This window comes from Balaenoptera physalus (genome assembly GCF_965194825.1).
Source record: "Balaenoptera physalus genome assembly, chromosome: 12".
Classification (NCBI taxonomy): domain Eukaryota; kingdom Metazoa; phylum Chordata; class Mammalia; order Artiodactyla; family Balaenopteridae; genus Balaenoptera; species Balaenoptera physalus.
The window spans coordinates 70,902,225-70,922,014 of record NC_138897.1 but is presented as its reverse complement, the minus strand read 5'-3'; the positions used below and the strand labels follow the sequence as shown (position 1 = coordinate 70,922,014).

General features: G+C 62.5%; 3 protein-coding genes across 15 annotated transcripts; 1 reads left to right on the top strand and 2 right to left on the bottom strand.

The window, feature by feature from the left end:
• Window positions 1–935: 935 nt before the first annotated feature.
• On the bottom strand, window positions 936–13,659 carry MMP11 (matrix metallopeptidase 11). Of its 6 annotated transcripts, none has more exons than XM_082417665.1 (8): window positions 12,445–13,659; window positions 5,595–5,824; window positions 4,548–4,691; window positions 4,334–4,467; window positions 3,950–4,191; window positions 3,616–3,832; window positions 2,661–2,918; window positions 936–1,791 (listed from the first exon to the last, which is right to left on the bottom strand). In XM_082417665.1, exons 1-8 carry the CDS (start codon window positions 12,475–12,477, stop codon window positions 1,658–1,660), a joined length of 1,392 nt encoding a protein of 463 aa, XP_082273791.1. In that variant the 5' UTR covers window positions 12,478–13,659; the 3' UTR covers window positions 936–1,657. The 6 variants fall into 6 exon arrangements, with proteins under 6 accessions (XP_082273791.1, XP_082273794.1, XP_082273792.1 ...); XM_082417668.1 differs by lacking the exon at window positions 12,445–13,659 and adding an exon at window positions 10,969–11,198 and having other exon boundaries at window positions 2,661–2,780; window positions 3,616–3,828; XM_082417666.1 differs by lacking the exon at window positions 12,445–13,659 and adding an exon at window positions 10,969–11,190 and having other exon boundaries at window positions 3,616–3,828.
• A 150-nt stretch (window positions 13,660–13,809) lies between these two features.
• Window positions 13,810–15,730, top strand: CHCHD10 (coiled-coil-helix-coiled-coil-helix domain containing 10). The gene is made up of 4 exons (XM_082417682.1): window positions 13,810–13,970; window positions 14,221–14,440; window positions 15,286–15,433; window positions 15,532–15,730. The coding sequence occupies exons 1-4, from the start codon at window positions 13,930–13,932 to the stop codon at window positions 15,549–15,551; spliced, it is 429 nt and encodes a 142-aa protein (XP_082273808.1). The 5' UTR covers window positions 13,810–13,929; the 3' UTR covers window positions 15,552–15,730.
• LOC309639876 (uncharacterized protein C22orf15) lies at window positions 15,585–19,752 on the bottom strand. 8 transcript variants are annotated; one of them, XM_082417677.1, is made up of 6 exons: window positions 17,979–19,752; window positions 17,306–17,392; window positions 17,077–17,214; window positions 16,769–16,843; window positions 16,538–16,688; window positions 15,751–15,937 (listed from the first exon to the last, which is right to left on the bottom strand). In XM_082417677.1, exons 1-5 carry the CDS (start codon window positions 18,001–18,003, stop codon window positions 16,555–16,557), a joined length of 459 nt encoding a protein of 152 aa, XP_082273803.1. In that variant the 5' UTR covers window positions 18,004–19,752; the 3' UTR covers window positions 15,751–15,937; window positions 16,538–16,554. The 8 variants fall into 8 exon arrangements, with proteins under 8 accessions (XP_082273798.1, XP_082273800.1, XP_082273799.1 ...); XM_082417678.1 differs by having other exon boundaries at window positions 15,756–15,826; XM_082417679.1 differs by having other exon boundaries at window positions 15,829–15,885.
• Window positions 19,753–19,790: the final 38 nt, after the last annotated feature.

Here is a 19,790-nt window from a genome sequence, read left to right as displayed (position 1 = left end):
CCCTGACTCAGGCGGTGGTCTTCCCAGTCTCACAGCTGGGACTGTAACTCAGCCCAGTGAGGAGGAACGAGGCGAGGCCTGAAGGCCTGGAGGAGGCCAGAAGCACATATGCCTCAGTTTCCTCGGCCCAAGAACTCAGTGCAGCTGAGCAGATAGGAGGGCTAAGGGGCCGCTATCCCAGCTCCGGGCCCACACTGTTCCTGTGGCTTTGGGGATGGGGTTTGCAGGATTTCAAGGCCCAGGTGGTGTTTGGTTTGGCTGGTGCATCCTCTGAGTGCTGGGGTTGGCAGGGGCGAGGGGACCGTCTCCATTCCCTCCTTAACTCTGCGCTTTATGCCTGCCACAAGCCCGGTGCACTGAAGCCAGACAGCCTTGTCCTGGGGCGCTTACAGCTGGAGCGGGGCCTGACACACAGGAAAGCATCAAAGCATCCGTGTATCCGGTTGAACAATTGCAGTAGGTCAAAAACGGCCCACTGCTGACAATTTCCTATGGTTCCATCTGATAAATGGCAGTCGTGGTAGGTGCCACTCCAAGAACATTCGCGTGGGGCTGGGTGGCAGGCGAGGAGACCCTGGAGAGTTAGGAATGGTTGGCGGTGGTAACCATGAGTTTTGTTCTGTGTCTTGACAGCGGCAGGATAGGGGCTGGAGCGTGGCATGATCAGAAAGAGCGACCACCACTTGGTGGAGGAGGGTATGAGGGGCCATTGGGGAGGCAGGGAACAGATTATAAAGCCACTCCAGGCATCCAGCAAGATGAGGAGAAGCCCTAAGCAGGGCACCTGGCCCCGAGGACCAGGGGCTTGGGGGTGGGGTGGGCTGCAACCCTGGCTCCCAGGGCAGAGCAGGTCCCCAGCCAGGCCTCCCACCTCCCTGGCCCAGCTCTCCCCGCATCCTGGCCTTGCAGTCACAGAGACACCCCAGGCAGGCAAGTAGAAAATGACCATGTTTAATGGCAGTCCTCAGTAAAAAAAAAAGAGAAAGAAAAGGCTTTATACACACTGTACACATTTACATGGCTTTGGAGGGCTTGGTGTGGGGTGAGGGCTGGAGAAGATCCGACCCGTGATAGGATTGAGGTATGTTGGGGCCTCCAGGTCCCAGGGTCTCTGGCAGGAAGCACCCCCCTCCCCAGCTGCCTGGCCCTTGTGCCCTGGATCCTGGGGAACAGGTCTCCAGAACCACCAACTGGAAGGCAGCCAGTTCCAAGCACCTACCCAGAGCCGACTTCTCAGGAAAAGGCAGAAGGCACAGTGCCCTGGGACCCACATGCCAGCACCCTGTGGGACCCCACAGCCAGGACAGTGAGGGCTCCAACTCCCCCAGCCCTGCTGAGGTGCTACCCTGAGGGATGGGGACAGAGACCCAGGGCAGCTGGGTTTGACCGTGACCTGCATAGGTTGGGTGGAGCTGGCCTGAGGCCACCCTCACCCTTAATGCCGGAGCCGCCCTGCCCAGTCTGAGGCAGTCACTGGCAGTGGCCACGACCCGCGCGGCCCTCCCCGCAGTCCTGATGGCAGTGCACGCCCCCCCCCCCCCAGTAGGCACAGCTCCATGCCGCGCCCAGTGCCCACAGCCACAAAGATGGCCATGGTCTCCAACCGATGTCAGTGTCCTGGCAGGGGTTAACGGCCCTGAGGACATCCAAGCCGTGGTTAGCGGAAAGTATTGGCAGGCTCGGTACACCCAAAGAAGTCAGGGCCCACGAGGCGGGGGAAGCCCTCCAGGGCCTTCACCTTCACAGGGTCAAACTTCCAGTAGAGGCGGCCTCGCAGGAAGTAGGCATAGCCTGAGGAGACAGGAGGGTCAGGCCGGGCGAGTGGACACAGGGGGAAGTCCCGGTGGGCAGACCTTGGCCACTGCTGAGTTCCTTGAAACCTGTAGACCCCAGGGTGTCCCTTCCAAAACCTCCCTTTGGGCAAGCCCTTCTGCCTGCCCCAGGGGCTGGTCTGAGCTACCACCCAGCCTGACAGAGGCCAGAGCCTCAAAGGCCCAACTCCTGCCTCTCAGGAAAGCAAATCCCGCCCCTCTCACCACCTCTCCTGCGCCTTGAGTCAGATGAGGGACACTGGCGACCTGGAGCCCAGGAGCCCGAGGCCACTACAAGACAGCTCTCCCAGCAGGTCCCGATGTGGGGGAGCACAGAAGCAAAGGGAGGACATGGGAGAGAGCGCTGGACTGTGAGTCCCAGATCTACTGCTTCAAGATCACAGGAGGCAGGTGGCTCTCGGCTAGAAGCAGGGACTGCCTGGGTGGAGGTCCTGGCTCTGTCCACCTTGGTGGCCCCGGTTAGGGACCTCACCACCTGAATCTCTATTTGCTCTTCTGGAAACTGGGTTCATAACAGATGCTACATCAGGAAATCGCATGAGACGTGTACAGAGCTCAGCACTGTGCCCAGAGCCTCGTTGGCCCTCAGCAAGCAGCAGTTATTACTTCACCAGGCATGACCGAGGGACCTCGGCAAGTCCTTGCACCTCTCTGGCCCTCAGTCTCCTCATCTGCAGCACAGGGGTCTAGCACTGCCCTGGCACGAGGAGGGGGTGGAGAGGGAGTTTGCCAGGCAGAGGACCCGCAATGAGAGCTGATGCCCAGCCACCACCGGTGGGAGATGCAGCCGCCACCCCGCTTCCCCCAGCCACCCCACCCCCAGCGCACCGTCAGCATCCTGGAAGGCAGCGTCGATCTCAGAGGGCACCCCTCGCCAGTCAGTGGCCCGGCGGGGCACGGGGCTGTCCACACGGCGGGTGCTGGGGTGGAAGCGCCAGTAGTCTCCGCCTCGGAAGAAGTAGATCTTGTTCTTCTCGGGGCCCCAGACCAGGGCGGCGTGGACCAGGGACCCCAGCAGGCCCAGCTCAGAAAGGGGCGCGGGGCCCAGGACTGGCTTCTCACCATCGTATACCCAGTATTGAGCTCCTGTTAGAGAGTGGAGGCTGCAATGAGCTGCCCAACTGCCACATCCAGCCACTGTGGACCCGCCCAGCCACCACCATGGCCACAGACTTTCCCAGCCTCAGTTTCCTTGTCCGTAAAACATGAAGGCCAGCAATGCCTGCTTGGCACACCCCACCCCCAAGTAGGACATTGGGCAATGCAGGCACTGGGAGGTACACATGGGAAAGTTTACTCTAAGCAGCAGAGAGGCCGCCTTGGCTCCTGCTCCTTCCCTACACTTGGCTGCCCCGGACGGGCACCTGCTGCCCATCCCTGGGCCCAGCCCTGCCGAAGCAGACCCCAGCTGGGCCTTTGTGAAGTCCCTGCCGCCTGCAGTGCTCCAGGCTCTCGTCTCTTCCAGACCCAGATAACACCCCTCTCTGCCTTTTCCAAGCTGTGCCCTCATGCAGGTCACTTCACCACCTCTGAGCCCCGGAGCCTCGTCTCTAGACCAGGGGTAACGATCACACATGCTCCATGGGGTGTGATACCTTCAATTCTACTCCAACCTCGAGAGCCGCTTCCTCTAGGAAGCCTCCCAGCTGTGCCCAGAGGAGTGAGCCATACTCTTCCTTGGCCCCAAGAGTTCGGGGCACCCTCCATCTGTTCATCATGTCTGCCGTCTGACCCTACCCTTGGCCATGATATTCCTGAAGTGTGACCTCCAGCCCCCACTCACCTTGGAAGAACCAGATGTGGCCCTGGGCATCCTCGAAGGCTGCATCCACGGAGGTGGGCAGCCCCTGCCAGTGGCGCGAGGCCAGCGCAGGGTAGCCGGGCTGCAGCCGGCCCCCGCGCAGCCGCCATACAAAGCCTGCCTTGAAGAAGAAGAGTTCGCCGCGTATGGTGGCGACTGCATCAAAGGAGACCTGGCAGGCATCTGGTGGGGCGTCTGGCTGGGGTAGGAGAGAAGAGTCAGAAAGAGCCTGCACTGGAGCCACAGAGGCCAGCAGTGGGGGTCGGGGCTGGAAGCAGGGCCTCACCTCCTGCCTCCCCACCCTCCTGGGCCTCACCTCCAGAGGTGCAATCTCGTTGGTGTCCACCCCGGCCCCGGGGCCCAGGTCTGGGGGCCTAGAGGTGGGGGCTAGCCGAGGCCGGCCGTAGAGGTGCTGGATGCCCCTGCGGTCATCTGGGCTGAGGCTCAGCGGGTATCGGAAGGTGTAGAAAGGGGACATGAGGGCCTTAGCAGCTGTCGTGTGCTGCAGCCCTAGCACATGGCCAAATTCGTGGGCTGCCACCTGCAGGAGGTCTGTGCCTGGAAAAGGGAGATAGCCCAGCAATCCCCGAGCTCCTGCAGCAAGACACTGAGCTGCGGGCCCAGCTCAGGGACCTCGGCAAGTCCCCATTCTCTATGATGTTCAGTAGCCCCATCTGGAAAGTGGGTCCCCAGCCCATACCCTGGTTGTCCCCGATTGTCCAGGTCTCGTCATAGTCGAAGTGGACATCCCCTTCTCGGTGGGTCTTGGGGAAGAAGGCGTGGGCCAGGATGCCCCCAGGTCCATCAAACGGCAGGTTGTCCCCATGCCAGTACCTGCAGGGGGGTGGGGGCAGAGTCAGTGGCTGCTGATGGGTGGGGCTCATTCCTAGAGGGGTCCCCGGCCACTGGCTCACCTGGTGAAGTCGATTATGATGTCAGCGTGGCCCTCGTGCACCTCGGTAAAGGTGAGTGGCGTCACATCACTCCATACCTGTAGGGCCTCTGCCACCGTCTGCCGCACCTGTTCCCGCACCAGCTGCCATGGGAACCGGAGGATCCTGGGGGAGGAGGAGGGGCCTGGACCTGGCTCATGGGGCAACGTCAGCCCCTGATGGCTGTTGGGCCAGGAGTTGCCCCTGGATGCTGCTCAGTCGGGGAGCAGGCATGCACGACACAGGCCAGGTGTGCTCTGGGCCTCAGATGTGGCACACCAGTCCCTCTGCCACATGGGCACATCTTTGTGTGGGTTTGTGTCCTCAGGTGCCCATGGGTATCTGCATTGGGTGGAAAGAACACAGGACCAGGAGCCCCAAGGCCCACCTTCTAGACCTGACTATACTGCTCACTGTGGGGAGACCTTGGGCCCTAGACCTGCCCCCTCCTGGTTCCCAGCTCCCCACCCAGGACATTCCCGGAGCCCCCAGCAGTCTCGGCTCCAATGCCTCGGGGCACCACACCAGTATTCACACCTTCTCTCCCAGGATGAGCCCTGCTGCATCACCCCGAGGGGCCTCAGGTCACCTGAGCTATTACCTGTCCTGCCACTGCTGCTCCCTACCTGCTCGGATCCCGAGTTGCAGCGATAGATATGAACCCGGTGTGGATAACACCTAGCTCGCTGAGAGGAGGGGCCGTGTCTGCCTCATTCACCACAGAATCCCAGGACCTGGCCCTTAGTGCATCCCCACAGAGGCTGCCTGGCTGACTGAAGGCTGTGTCCCCACATGTCTACGGTGTGACCAGGCATGTGCTGAGACTCCTCTGCTGAGGGAGGGCATCGGTGCAGGGGGTACCATCTGTGTGGGCATCTAAGTGTGGGTTTGGGGTGTTGACCCAGGGGGCTCAGGGGCCAGTGGATACACCAGCCTGTTACCATGGGGATCCGGCACAACTGTGTCTCAAGAAGCAGGGTGAGGGCGGTAGGTGGAGGGCGAGAGCCTGCTCGCAGCCCCTGGCCCTACCTGTAGGTGAGGTCCGTCTTCTCCCAGCGCCCGCCCGACAGCACAAACCGCTTTTGTCGGTTGCGGGCGCTTGGCCCGTCCGGCGGGTCAGGCACGCCGCAGCGGGGAGGTCTGGGGCCGGCGGCAGGCTGAGGGGCCTCCTGGGCAGTCGGGGCAGGTGCCGGGCTGCTGGGAGGAGCTTCACGCCAGGGCTGCGGCCCCCTCCTCACTGGGTGGCGGCGGTGGGCATCCTGTGCAGGAGAGAGGATGCGGGGGCCTGCTCAGGCCTTGGGTCCTGGTGGCCCACGGTCAGAGGTGTGGACGGTCAGCGCACCCTCACTTGACCCCAGCCGGCCGTGTCGATGGCCAAGCTGAGGCCGTCACGCAGCAGGGGCCTTTGGCACAGGCTGACTGGCGTCCAGATGCTGATTCCAAGGCCTCCTACCGCCGCCTGCCCCCTTGTGGAGGGCCTGGGCTGCCGGGCACCTACTCCCACCATTTGGGCTGGTGAGGACTGGGTCGGGGTGCAGCCCTGACTGTACTCTTCACACACACCCAGGAAGGGACCCCACAAAGCTTCCAAGGAAAGGCCAGGGAAGCTCCCCCTCCACCCCCCCAGCAGATACCTTTCCACCTCCCTTTCTTCCTGGGCGCCCCCGGCCCCCACTCTGCCCTCTCCAGTTACGTGAGCTGGCTCCTGCCCAGGACAGCCACGGCAGCCACTCCCCAGCGTGGAGAGGCTGCAGTCCTGCCTCAATTTGCTCAGCTGACAAATGGGGATGATACTTCCCCTCAGCGTGGATCTGAGGATGAACCAGGCAGTGCACACAAAGTGCGAAGGGCACCGGGAACTGAGGTCTGATTGCTGGGGGCAGTCTTGCTCACGCCCTGCCAGGGCTGGGTACACGGCGGGGCTAGATGTGCTCTGTTTGCCCCCTCCACGGGGGTATGGGGGGCAGACAGTTACCAGACACCCAGCCCCACCGTACCAGAGCCCCTGGACCACAAACAGTGATTCTGACCTGGAGCTCCCACCCTCCGAGAGTCCCAGGATGGAGGTCGCAGTTCTCATGCATGGAAAAAACAGAAGCTCAGAGAGGTAGAGAGACCCACCGGGGTCACCCAGCAAGGGCATGGCCGGGCCAGGTGAGGATTCTGGCATCCCAGGCAGGGTGCGAAGGCCCGGTTTGGGACACAGTAAAGCTGGGGGAGAGGCACAGAGCAGTGCCGTCTGCTGAGAGACTCAGCGCCTGTCTAGTCTGGGCCTGTCTGGTCAGGGCCGCTGTGGCCTCCCCACAGCCATATTTGGGGCGGGAGCCGGGCCACCCGGGCCCCACCCTCGGCCTCTGCCTCTGGCAGCTCTCCCAGGCCCTGGGTGCCCCAGAGCTCTGATGAGCATCCCAACCCCCCCAGCTCCCGATTCCAGAGCCACCAAGAACTCAACCCCCTGGAGCCACTCAACCCCCAAGGACTCCCCATGATGAAGGGGTCTTCTAGACACCTGGAGCTTCTGGGGTGTGAGGCCCTGGGCCAGTTTTCCCCATTTCAGAGTTGCTTCTTGAATGGCTGATCACCTGACAGAGCCCAGCCATACTGAGTGTGCCAGTACTAAGTACTGATGGCTGTTGCAGCTCACCCGTATCTAGGCTAGGACGCTGCCAACTGCTCCACAGACACGCTCTCAGCCCCTGATGGGACCTCCCACCATCTCTGCAGTCATCATCCCCATTTCTCAGGTGAGGACCCGGAGCCCAGAGAAGTTAAACAACTTGCAGGGGGCACAGCTGGCAGGTGGCGGGCTGTCTGCACTCACAGCCCACCCCCTACTTGCTACTCTGCTCTGCTCTTCAGGCTGGGGTCACCCTACCCCTGGAGGAGGGACCCAGGCTGGCCTCACCTTGGTGACAGAAGAGGAGGAAGGGGAAATGATTAAGCACCTGCCACTTCCCAGGCACTCTGGAGGCAGGTTCACTGAACCTCCCTGCCCCCACCCCCGGCATAAGTTGGGGAGGATATGCATGCCAGGTCTCACATCAAGGATGTGGACCCCAGACTTATGTGACGAGCCATGACGGCCTGCACCTTCCCCTCCCCAGGAAGGTCTAGCCCGTAGACCTCCAGGATAAATAGATTCCTTCCCCCCAACCCTGGCCAGGGTCTGAGGACCCTCCCCAGGAAGGCCAGGGCTGCGTCGTTCCTGGGAGCCCCAAACAGCCCAGAGCCCAGCCTGCCAGCTGTTTATGCCCACGAGCAGAAATTGCTCCCTCCTCTGCCCCGCCAGTGAGGCCTGAGCAGCCAGCCACAGAGGGAGGGTGGGTGTGCCTTCCTTTCCTGCCCCCACGAGGCACCAAGTTCTCATGGATCCCCCACGAGGACTCCTGGATCATGGGACTGTCAGTGCAGCAGAAAGAGCCACGGGCTGAGATTCAGAAGGCCCAGTTCTGTGCTGTGGAGACCCTGGATGGAGTGACCCTGGGCAAGTCACTGTCCTCTCTTAGCCTCGACTTTCCTATCTGTCAAATGGGAATGGCGCCATGGCAAAGGGCTAAATGACCTCCATCTGTAATGCCCACTGCAGCGTCTGGTGCAGAGAAGAGCCTCTTCCTGGTCTGGTTTCTTGCCCCGTGGGCCCTCCCCTCCCACACCTGGGAATCTGCTCCACCCAATTCCCTACAGCTCCCCTGAAGTTTCCAGACTTTAAATCGTAACAAAGGAGTTGCAGCTAGAAGGGAGCTCTCAGGCCCAGAGAGGAAGCGTGACTCGTGCTGGGTCCACCCACAAGCCAGGGGCCTCTTGCTCCCCGCCCACATCACGTTCATTGGTACTGGAGAGCGAATGAGCAGGAGGCACTAGGGTCAAGGCCCCTGGGCAGTGGGGTCTTTTTTTTGGAGCCACCATTTAAGGGCTCTTGGCCTCAGTTTCCCATTGCTGGGATGGGACACATGCTCCCTGCCCTGCCGACCTCCCGCACTCTGTCTTCCCAAGTCCTTTCCGGCCTGGGGCCAGGGGCCCTCCCTAGCTGCAAGGCCTGGCACGCAGCAACCTGATTCCTCAGATGGGTGTGCCAGTCCCCCCAGGGCGGCTGGGAGGCAGTGAGGTGGGGGGTGGGCATAGACCACGCCTGGCCTCATCTACAGCCCTGGGGGATTGGGGAGCAGGTCTCACCCCATTTCCCAGGGGAAGAAACAGAGCCCAGAGAGGTCAAGGTCTTGGCTCAGGGTCACACAGCAAGTCAGCCAAGAGCTGGGCCTAGACCTGGGGTTCATGCCTCCCCACCCATAGCCCCCCATCCCCCCAGCTCTGGCCTGTCTCCAAAACCCACATTCCTGAGAAATGCGCCTCTTCGGAGAAGGTCCGCCTCCTCCTCGGCCAGCGGCCTCCCTCAGCCTGCCCTGGGGAGGGTGCCTAGCTCCTTCACCCCACCCTTCTCTGGCGGGCACCAAACCACAGCCTCAAACATACTCGAGGAATTTCTTGGGGAACTCAGCCTCCTGGCTGAGCTAGAGGCTTGGGGTCAGCCCCTGGGTCAACCTCCAATTAGGAAAATGGGAGGTACCTAGCAGAGGGGAGGTGAGGGAAGACCCCAGACTGGAAAGTGCTGGGTAAGGCCAGGCCGGGTGTGCCCCTCTCTGGGCCTGTTTGCTGTTGGTCCAGCAGGACAGTTACTCATAGCTACTCTCTCTACTGTGGGCAGGAGGTGACCCTGAGGGGAGGGCATTTGGTTAGACTGTGAGGAAGGCAGGGAGCATCACCACGCCATTCTATGCCCCTCTGAGGCTCAGAGAGATCAAGCAACCTGCCCAAGTCACACCGCTGGTGGGCAGGCAGGTCCATCTCCCCCCACCTCCCCCGCTGGCTCCAGAAGAGAAGGCAGCGTCCACCCCACTGGGCGGCGGGGCTTTCATCAACCCTGAAGGCTGTGAACTGGGATGGATAAATATTTACAGAGCTTTTCTGGCCCTGCCAACAGCAGTCCGGGGATAAACAAATCGGAGGCGACCCCAAATGCTCCCTGCATATCTGCAGCGTGACAGACAACGGCCCAGCTCAGACCCAGACCCGAATGACCCCACACAAGCGGCAAAGTAGCAGCTGCAGGTGACAATGTCTCCAGTGTGCCTGGCTGAGCCCTCTCCTGGCCTCACCTCATATACTCTTCAGCCCAGCAGTGGGCACTGTTGCCTCCCACCCACCCAGACAAGACAGGTCGGGGGTGCTGAGGCTCCAGAGGGCTCCCCTAGGGTCACGTGGTTCAAACCCAGGTCTCTCCCATACCCGAACCCCATGGATTCAACAGCTACCCAGGGTGATTTCTGACTCTGCCCCAAGGTCTAGGGGACCAGGAGGGGCTGGGAAAGAGGCAGGGTCCCTGGACTGAGGTGCCCACCACCCCTTCTGTCCTCTCCTGCTCCTATAGCCAGGGCAGGGGAGGGCAGAGCTGGCGTGGCTGGACAGAGGGGCCCAGCCTGGCCAGACCTCCCTCCTCACTGGACTCTACCTGCCACCCCTCTAATGCTCCCATCCCTGCCTGGGCTGGCTGGATGCTCAGCTGGGCGTCTGAGTGGGGTGGGCACCCAGCGGGCTCTGGGCCTGCAGTTGCCCAGGCTGTGACCCCAGGCCCACCTGGCCGCCCCTGGGACTGGTCCCCCCAAGCGCCAGCCGGAGGGGAGGGTGCAGTTTTCCCAGGCACACACAGGCTGTCACACATGCCGGGACCTCCTTCCTCTTCTGATCACACCTTCCTCTCCCTTCCCTGTCTGACCCTACCCCCTGCTCTCTGAGGGTCTCGACTCCCTGCTCTCGGCCCCTTCTTTCTCACCCAACTCATATAACACACACTAGCTCTCACACTCATGCTGCCTCCTGGCTCCACGCCCCCCAATATCGCCACTCTCAGGTGCCAGGCGGTGGCGCCTCCTCCAGGCTCAGACCCCATTTCCCCGGCACCAGCTGCCCTCCCCAGCGCTTCCTTAATCCTCCAGCCTGGAGGTGTGCTCACGGAGGCCACACATCTGGAGGCTGACGCCAGCCTGAGACCTGCTGGGCTTTGTCCCTGCAGTGAATAGGGGGCCCTGTAGCCACTCCCGCTGTACCTCCCCCAACACACACCCCAGTATCTCGGCCGGGGCGCCGAGGAGCAGGTCCCAGAGCTGGGAGGGGGGCGCGGAGTCCCGCTCACCAGCCTGAGCGATCCCGGCGCAGGCTCCACTTGCACACCTCCAGGGACGGGAAGCTCACTATCCATCACGCCCCCCAGGGACCCAGACAGCTTTTCGGGTAAGGGGCCGCGCCGGGCCACCCCGGGCATCCCCGTGGGTCCAGCTCGGCCACCGGGCCCAGCCCGCGTGCCCGGCGCCCCTCGGCAGGGCGCGGCCAGCCGGCGGCGGGCACTCACCGGCGACCGCGGGGCCCGGGCCAGCAGCGGCGGCGGCGGGAGCAGCAGCAGCAGCAGCGGGAGCAGGAGGGCGCGCGTGGCCGCGCCGCGGAGCCGGGCGGCCCAAGCCATCCGCCCCGGGGCTGCTGGGCCTGCTGGGCCGCGCCGGCCGCCGCCCCTTATAGCCTCCGCCCCGCCCCCGCCCGCCCGGCCCCGCCCCCGCGTCTTTTGTTCTGCACTCGCCCCGTGCTGGCGGCCAGGGTGGGGGAGGTGGGCGGGGAGGGCTGGCCAGGCGGGGGCCGGCCCACGGACCCAGTCCTTCCCGGGCGGGCCGGCCCTGCGGTCTCAGGGGCCTGGTGCTGGGGGACCCTGGCCAGCCGGTGCTGCTCCGGGCCTCAGTTTCCCCGATGCGGTGGAGAGTCTGAGAGGAGCCGCGTTTCACTCCTCCCCCTCCTGACCAGGCCACCTTTGGAAGGCGCATCCCTAGCTGGTCTCCCTGGGGGCCTGACCTCTGACCTCCTGTTAGCCTGTGACAGGTGGCGGTACCCACGGGCAAGTTCTGCCACTCCTCAGAGCCTCAGCTAATCCATCTGGAAGATGGCACTATAGTCCCTGTGAGGAAAGGGATATTAAAATGTGCCCCAGAGGAAACTGAGGCATATGGAGGCGGCTGGCCAGGACCCCAGCTTGGCGCAGAACCATAGACAATTATAGATGGGGAAACTGAAGCCCTAAGAGGGAGGGACGAGATCAGGCTTTTCCAAACCAGCAGGCAGGCAGCGGGGTCAGAAGGCCCTCTAGCTGGTCAGCTGGAGGGAGGGTACGGGCAGAAAGCCATGGTGGGCAGTGTCTGAGTGGGGCACTGGGGGCCCAGGCTGCCCCTTGGTCAGGAACTAACAGACTCCTCTGGACACCTCCGGCCCAGCCTTCTGAGACCGAGGATAAGTAGGTGAGAATCAGAGGAGGGGGTGATGACCACACGCTGGAAGGGATCCTCCAGGCTCATATACTCCCTGTGATGACCATGGACCTCACCACCTTGCCAGGCAATCCGCTCCATCATGGGCAATGCTGGGGAGCCAGGACACAGGCGGTGGCTCCCGTCCTGGTGGGCGGGGTGCTGAGCTGCCTCAGGGTGAGGCTGTGGGCACCCATCCTGGGCCTAAGAAGGGGGAGGCGGTGTGGGGAGGGGGAGGAGAGGGACACCAGCTGACTCAGCCCTCCCTCCGGGTCCCACTCCTGGGAACCTTCACAGCCTCTCCAGGGAGGCTCTACAGAGACCCCTAGAGGGCAAGGAGAGGAAAGACAGCAGTGATTTTTACTACCTGGGCTGTTTGCCATCTTTTCTTTAAAGTGATTTACTTTTAAAAATTGAAATGCCTACTTCAGCCTCATTTTAGCCACATTGGTCAAGAAGTCATAGATTTGATGAGCTAATTATACATTTTTTTCCGATACACCTGAAAATATAGACAGTAAAAATATTTGTGTAACTACCTTAAGTGGTCTTGAGTGCCTCCAGGGGAGCATGGCCTTGCTTTGCGCAACCGCAGTCCACCTGTCATGGGAGCTCAAGTAACAACCTCCCACGTTGCAGGCCGCAGTGGAGAGCCATGGTTACAGCAAGCTGGGCTGGTCACAGAGGGCTTCCTGCAGGAGGAGGACCCTGATCAGCCTAGGATGGGCCAGTTTGGCAATGGGAACAAGTGGTCAGGGGCTGCATGAGTAAAGGGGTGGAGGCTGGACCAGGCCTGGCATGTCTATGAGGAGAGAGTAGCCACCCTTCACATGCTTCCCTCACCTCGAGGCCAATGGTCACCCCCACTGCAGAGAGGAGAAAATTCTGGCCCAGGCCCAGATGGGGGTCAGGGGAGGGCCCTGCTTCCCAGGCTGGCTGACAGGACTGTGTGGTTGGGACACAGTAGAGACATGCTGAGCCTGCCAGGCACTGCCCATGTCCCCTCCGTCCCTTCCGCCCCTTCCTCACAGAGGGACCCCTCCCCCATGATTTTGCTGTGGGTGATTTCATCCTCCCCACAGTCCTGGTGCTGGGAGGCCTCCCTCGGGCATAGGGGACAGTGATGAGGGGGTGGTAAAGAGGTCAGGACCTCTCCCCTCTAAGGGTAGCAATAAAAGACTATGAAAACCTCCAGTTCCCGAAGGGCTGGGAAGCGTCCTAAACTCGGCATTGCCCTGCCCTGGGCCTGGAACCAAGGTGGTAAAATTCGAGGCCACAGGATTCAAACCTGCGCAAACACCTCTAGGTTACGGCCTTTGGGAGGGACACGCTGCGTAAACGCTGTCGGGGTCTGGCGCTGCATCCGTGGGGCAGGGGGTCGGGTTGGGTGGAGGGCCACGCAGGGGGCCTCGTCGCACCCCAGCGGGGGCTGCCCGCGCCCCGCGCCCCGCAGTGATTTTGCCGGGAAGGAGTCCGAGAGCGGTCCGGACGCCCCCTCGCGGGAGCTCTGGGGACCGTCACGGAGGGTGGGTGCTTCTTCCCCTGCCCAGTCCACCCGCGATCCTGAGGCCACGCCGGAGCCAGCGAGCCCGGTCCGATAGGAGGGGGAGGGGCAGGGCCCGGCCTCCCAGTGCCCCCCTTCCCGAGCGCGGGACAGCCCCTAGCTCCACTCCCAGAGCTCCGCGGTGGTCTTTGAAGGACCAGGCCCTTCGCTCCTGCGTACGCCCTCGGTGCCCTACGACAGCGGCCCGTGTCCCCATGGCGCACATAGCTCGGGCCAGGAGCTGGGAGGGCGCAGGGTCACCGGCAACGGGTGCTGCCGGATGGAGAGGCCGGGTGAACCGCGGGGGTGCAGCCTGGCCCCGGGTCCCGAGCCTCCGGCCGGGGGCGTGTCCCCGAGGCCCCGCCCCGGCCCCGCCCCGCAGCGCCTGCCGTGACAGGCGCCGCCGCGTTCGTCCCAGAACCGGAACCGCAGTCACAGTCGCCGTCTCCGACTCGGCTCAGCCGGTCCCACCGCCGCCACCATGCCCCGGGGGAGCCGTAGCATGGCCGCCCGGCCAGCCAGGTGGGAGCGGGACGAGGGCCCGCAGGGTGGGGTCTGGGGAAGCTCGGCCCCCAAGGGCGTGACAGCGTGACCTTGGCGGCTGCTGCGCCATCTTGGCGGGGGAGGGGCGGGGGTACCGCAATCACGTGTCTAAGACGGTGGTCGTCCACCCTCGGGGAGGAGGAGAGGGTACCTCTCTGGAGCTGCGGGCCCCTGGGGCCGCAGGCCTGGAGTCCCGCCGGAATTAACCCTGCTTCTTCCCATCCCGCAGCCGCAACGCCGCGCCCTCTGCCCACCCGCCCGCGCACCCGCCGCCCTCGGCCGTGGCCCCGGCCCCCGCCCCGTCGGGCCAGCCCGGCCTGATGGCGCAGATGGCGACCACGGCCGCAGGAGTGGCCGTGGGCTCGGCTGTGGGACACGTCGTGGGCAGCGCCCTGACCGGAGCCTTGAGCGGGGGGACCTCAGAGCCCGCCCAGGCTGCTGCCCAGCAGGTGAGCAAGGGCTCAGGGGAAACTGAGGCCGCCTTCTCTAAAGGCCACTGAGCGGGGAGCTGCCGGAACGTCCAGCGAGGAGTGTCCAGGGTGTCCAGAGCTGCCTCGGCCGGGGACTGTGCCCAAGAAGGGTCCTAGTAGTCGCTCTGCTGTTGGCCTCTGGTCACAGGCTGGCTCTCCCTGCCCCTCCCCTGAGGCCAAGGTCCCTAGACCCCTGTGGACAGACACCAACCAGCCCTTTAAAGATGGGGAAACTGAGGCCCTTAGGAGCTCAGAGACTGGCCCAAGGTCACCTAACCCTAGTAGAAGGGAGGGATGTTGAAGTTCCTGAGTCCGTGCTCTCTCTCTCCCAGGCAGCCCCTTCCTGTAGCCCCTGCACCCAACGGTGAAGGGTAGCCAGTGACTCTGGGTCTGTTCTCTGCTGGCCTGTCCCCCACTGGGCACCCCACCAGTCCTGAACCAAATTCTGGCTTAGTGGTGGGGTCGGGGGTCATGAGGATCAGTGTTGCTGAGCAGGAAGGTGCTAGAACTTGTGGGGGTGGGGCTCATACTCCAGCAGAGCACTGGGCTTTTCTAGAACCTTCTCTCACCTCCCACCCCCACCTGCCAGCATACCTGTTATGAGGCAGCTGGGAATGCTGTCTGTACCAGCACCAACAGGGTGGCTTTGAGAGGGCTGTGGGCTCACCCTGTTTCAGGGATGGAGCAGCTGAGGCTAAACAGGGCAGGCTGGGCCTGGCAGGGCTGGGGGCATTAGGAGGGGCAGCTGGCACCCCCAGCTTTGGAGTTCTCTTCTGGGTGCCAACCCCAAGCTGACCTTGCTGCTTCCTGTGCTGTAACCCCAGGCCCCGGCCCGCGCTGCCCCGCAGCCCCTGCAGATGGGGCCCTGCGCCTATGAGATCAGGCAGTTCCTGGACTGCTCCACCGCTCAGAGCGACCTGACCCTGTGCGAGGGCTTCAGCGAGGCCCTGAAGCAGTGCAAGTACAACCACGGTGAGCGGGAGGCCCTGACCCCTGCTGGGGCGGGAGCAGTGGTCCCTCCTCTTGTACCTGTGGCCTGACCTCCACCTGTGCCGGCCCTCCCTCTGCAGGTCTGAGCTCCCTGCCCTGAAGAGACTGGTGCAGATTCAGGGGCCAGCCCTGCAGCCACCTTCACCCCTTCACTGACAGCCAGACCATGACGTCAGATTGTACCCACATAGCTGGGACTGGAAGTGAGGAGGGGGTTTCTCACCCCACAGATGACCCGAGACGAAAATGTGCAATTAAAATAGTTTATGTTAGATCTGAGCCTGCTGTGTCCGCTCTCATTGGACTTTCTGTGGGTGGGGGGGGATGGATGGATGTCCCCCTGTGGAGTGGGATGCTTCACCTTCAGCTGGTGTCCTGGGTGGGGAAGGTGACCTTGTAATCTGGTGTAATCTGACAGCCTCGGGCAGTCCAGACTGGGTGGTGAGGCATTAGCAGGTGACCATAAGCCTCAACGGCATCTGACTCCTGGGGGCTGGAATCCCTGGAGGAGCGTGCTGTCTCCTCTCAGGGACCCCTGCCCCTCCACCCTTCTCATCTCTGCCTCTGGATCCCTTTCTCCACACCCACACCTTAGGAGCCCCGCGGCGGCCTCACGTTCTGTCAGCGACCTTACAATTTCCCAGAAATTCCAGATTCTGCAAGAGGAATACAGCTGGGCCTTTGCGCCTGATCACGCCAGGCAGAGGTCACGGCCAACCCCCTTGGATCTGAGTCCAGCTCGGCCACTTGGCCGTGATGTGCCAGGTCACGGGGCCTGCCGGAACAGAGGTGCTGGCCCTTCAAACGCCATCACACACTGTGCTGCTGCCTTCACTGGGTTCATTCAGCAGCTCTGCACTGAGCACCTACGGTGTGCCAGGCCCTATTCCACGTCTCCCTGCCCTTGTGCAGGCACTTAGCCTCCAGCGGGATGGTGGGGACCTGTCTCTGGATATAGTGTCTTCCATCATGTGGGTATACGTGTGTGTCTCTGAGGGGGGTTGCCATTGGGGTCCACCTCTCACACACATCTGTCCCCTGGGAAGGACATGAGCATCCCCTCAGGGATCCATGTCTCCTCCTTACCTGGCTCTCGGCTCCAGCTAGTGGGTCCCAGACAGCAGGAAGCCCAGCCTTCGGGGCCGTGAAGGAGGGCCTTGCTCCTGGTGGCCATGCAGAGTGCCGGCGCAACTTCTCCAGCCATCGCCCAGGGGGGCAGGCCCGAAGCGCAGCTCCTCTGGAAGGCCCAAGAATCCTGCCTGTCGGGGGCTGGTGGGAAGGCACACCCTCCCCCTGGGGCTCTCCTGTGACACTCACCTGCCAGCTCTGGACACCGCTCATCCAGGTTCTCCAGGAGGGACTCATAGCAGGTGGGGGCCCCACGCTCGCACTCTGCAGAGGGAAGAAGGCTGATTCCTGGCTGGCCTGGTGGTCCCCACCCCCACCTCTCACTCTGGACCTGTTTGCTGGTCCACAGTGGGGTCAGGACAGGGCATTGGATGGGAAGGTCAGGGCTAGGTCCTGGCCAAAGTTGGGGCTCGGCAGGGCTTGGGTGGTCTGTGGCTGCTGTTCCCCCTCGTATATTCCAACATAGCTGCACAGGGGGAACCTGGGGCCCCACTTACTGATGATCTGCACTAGGACATAGGTCCCACGCTCCTGCAGCAGGGGACTGCCCATGGAGGGCGCCGGGGAAGGCCCCTCTTCCAGTCCCTCACCCAGGTTCACCAGGTGCCCGTCCTCAGCCAGGAGGGCGATGGTCGCTGGGGGAGCAGAGAGGGAGGCAGGGCAGGGCTGGAATCCCTGCCTGGGGGCCCTCAGCAGTCCTCCCAGCACCCCTCCCTGCCCCCTCACCATCCAGGGGCACCTGCCCCCTCTGCCTCAGGTGGGTGATGAGGATCACCAGGCTGCACCAGGGTTTCACCAGCTCCCAGCAGCCAGCTGTGGGGGAGGAGCAGAGGTGAACGAATGGCACCCTCTATTCCCCCCAAACTGGGACCCTCTGCCTCCCTCCCGTCTCTTCCCTACAGAGCAGGGAATGGGGCTACGAGATTAGGAATGTACCCCCTTCCATCTCCCAAGATGTCGGTGACCGGGGTGCACAACTTCTGCCTTTCTCATGCGACCCTCCCCTCCCACTTCAGCCCCACCTCCGGCACCTGACAGCCCCTCACCCCCTACCCCGCACCAGCCCCGCCTCCACCAGAAGGTCAGGAATCTGCAGCTGGGGCTAGAGCTTTAGGTGCCTCATGCCCCCTGAAGCTGGAGGACCACTGACCAGCTAAGGGATGGAGCAGTTTGAACATTTGCTCCACGGCAACGGCTTGGCTGCTGCGTGGCCCGTGCGCTCCTAGAGGAGCCCACGCGCATTTCCCAGGACCCAGCCGGGGTTTCCCCTCAAGGGACTCTCCGCAGACGCTCCCATCCCTTCCCATGTGTACCCCTTCCCCACGCCACCTCCCCACTCTCCCTCAAGGCAGAGGGAATGTACCCCGACCAGTCTGCCGGGACAGGGGACCCCACTTACCTCCAGACATCACCGTGATAAACATGCTGCAGGGGGAAGGAGACAGATGTAGGGGCTTTGATCCACCAACCCCCAACTTCCTGACTAAGGAAGGAGCTGGGGCTGAGATCTACCCCGTGCGGCGCCCTGCAGGAGATGTGTGTGTCGGGGATGGGGGAGTGATGGGTGGGTGGGTCCAGGTGCAGCTCCCCGCTCAGCCGCCCTTGGGGCTGGGCTCCACCAGCCCAGGGGGTCCTTGCAGCTAGTCCAGGAGCCTTGGCCTCCTCTTCCTCCCGCTAGCTAGATCAGAGTAATCAGAGAAGACTCAGGCCCTCCCAGCTTCCAAGCTGGTCTCCATGGGAGTGGGAGCTGCCAAGAGGTCTAGGCAGGAAATGCCTTCCCCCCAGTAACCCGGTAACGGGCTCTGGGGAGGGTCCGGACATTCCCTGACACAGGGCTCTAGTGGCGGCTGGAGCCTCAGGGCCCAGGGGTGTCCAGAGACCACATCCCCTCACCAGTAGAGACAGAGCTCCCAGGCTGAAAGCGGGGGAGGTTCCTGGGGGTGGGGTGCTGGCATGGCTGTAGCAGAAGCGGGATCCTCACCAACCTCGCAGGCTCCCTATCAACTCAAGGCCCCCTGCCCGGGGCTCACTCCCAGCCTCCCTCTCTTCTGTCCTTGTTTCTTTCCTTTCTTAGTCAAGTTTATTGAGTTATGGTTTACATACAGTAAAATTCACTTTTGAGTGAACAAAACACTTTTGAGTGTTTTCCAGTTGTGACCAGTCTCACAGAACCACCACCAGTCTGGATACACAACATTTCCGTCACTCTCCCAAATTCCTTCATGCCCCTTTGTGGTCACCCCAGCCCCTGGCAAGCGCTGCAGTGTTCCCTGCCCCCACCTCTTCTAGACTGTCATGTCACAGAGAGGGAAGCAGCAGACAGCGCGGAGCCTTTCGGGTGCGGCTGCTTTCACCTAGCTCCATGCGTGCGGGATTCACCGGGGTCGTCAACCGGTGTCAGTGGGTCCTTCCTTTCATCACCCGGGAGGGTCCCACTGCCTGGAGGTGCCACGGTCTGTGGATCCACTCACCTGCTGCTGTTTGGATTGTTTCCCGCTTTGGGTGACTATGAGTAAAGCCAGTAGAGACACTCACCCGCAGGTCTCTGGGTGAAGAGACGTTTCCATTTATCTACTGTAACTCTCAGCAAGAGGGATTGCTGGGTCCTCTGCAGAGAGTATGTTTAACTTTGTAAGAAACTGCCATTGTTTTCCAGCGTGTGCAGCGTTTGCATTGCCCCTCTTTCCGTCTGGTTGTGGTTGGGCCTCTGGACTCATGGCAGGTCAGGATACCTCCTTCTTAGCTGCCCTCCCACTGCTCACCGGTGATTAGACTATTCATCCCCCCTCTGCAGGCAGAGCTCAAGGCAGAAGGCAGGGGGAGGCCCAGATCGTCCCCGCAGCTCGTCAGCATCACTGCCTCTGGACAGGACTTGCCTCAGTGCTCACACCTGTAAAGCAGTGAGAGGCACCGCTCACGGCACCACTGGCATGGTTCACAGCACCACGGGCAAGTTAGCGTGAGGATGGAACGCAGTAACCCTTTTGAGTGCTACCTGGGTGCTCAGCCTGCAGCAGGCGCTCAGAGGCAGCACTGGGGAAAGCCCTGGGGCAGTGTTTCCCAAACTTACAGGCAGGGCACTTTCTTCCAAAATCTGGGGACCCGTGTCCTGCAGAACACAGCCCAGGAGTGGCTGCAGCCAGATTCTGGAAGGAATGGAACTCCCGGCCTGGACCCTCAGCTCCAATGACCACCCCTCTGTTTTCTGAGG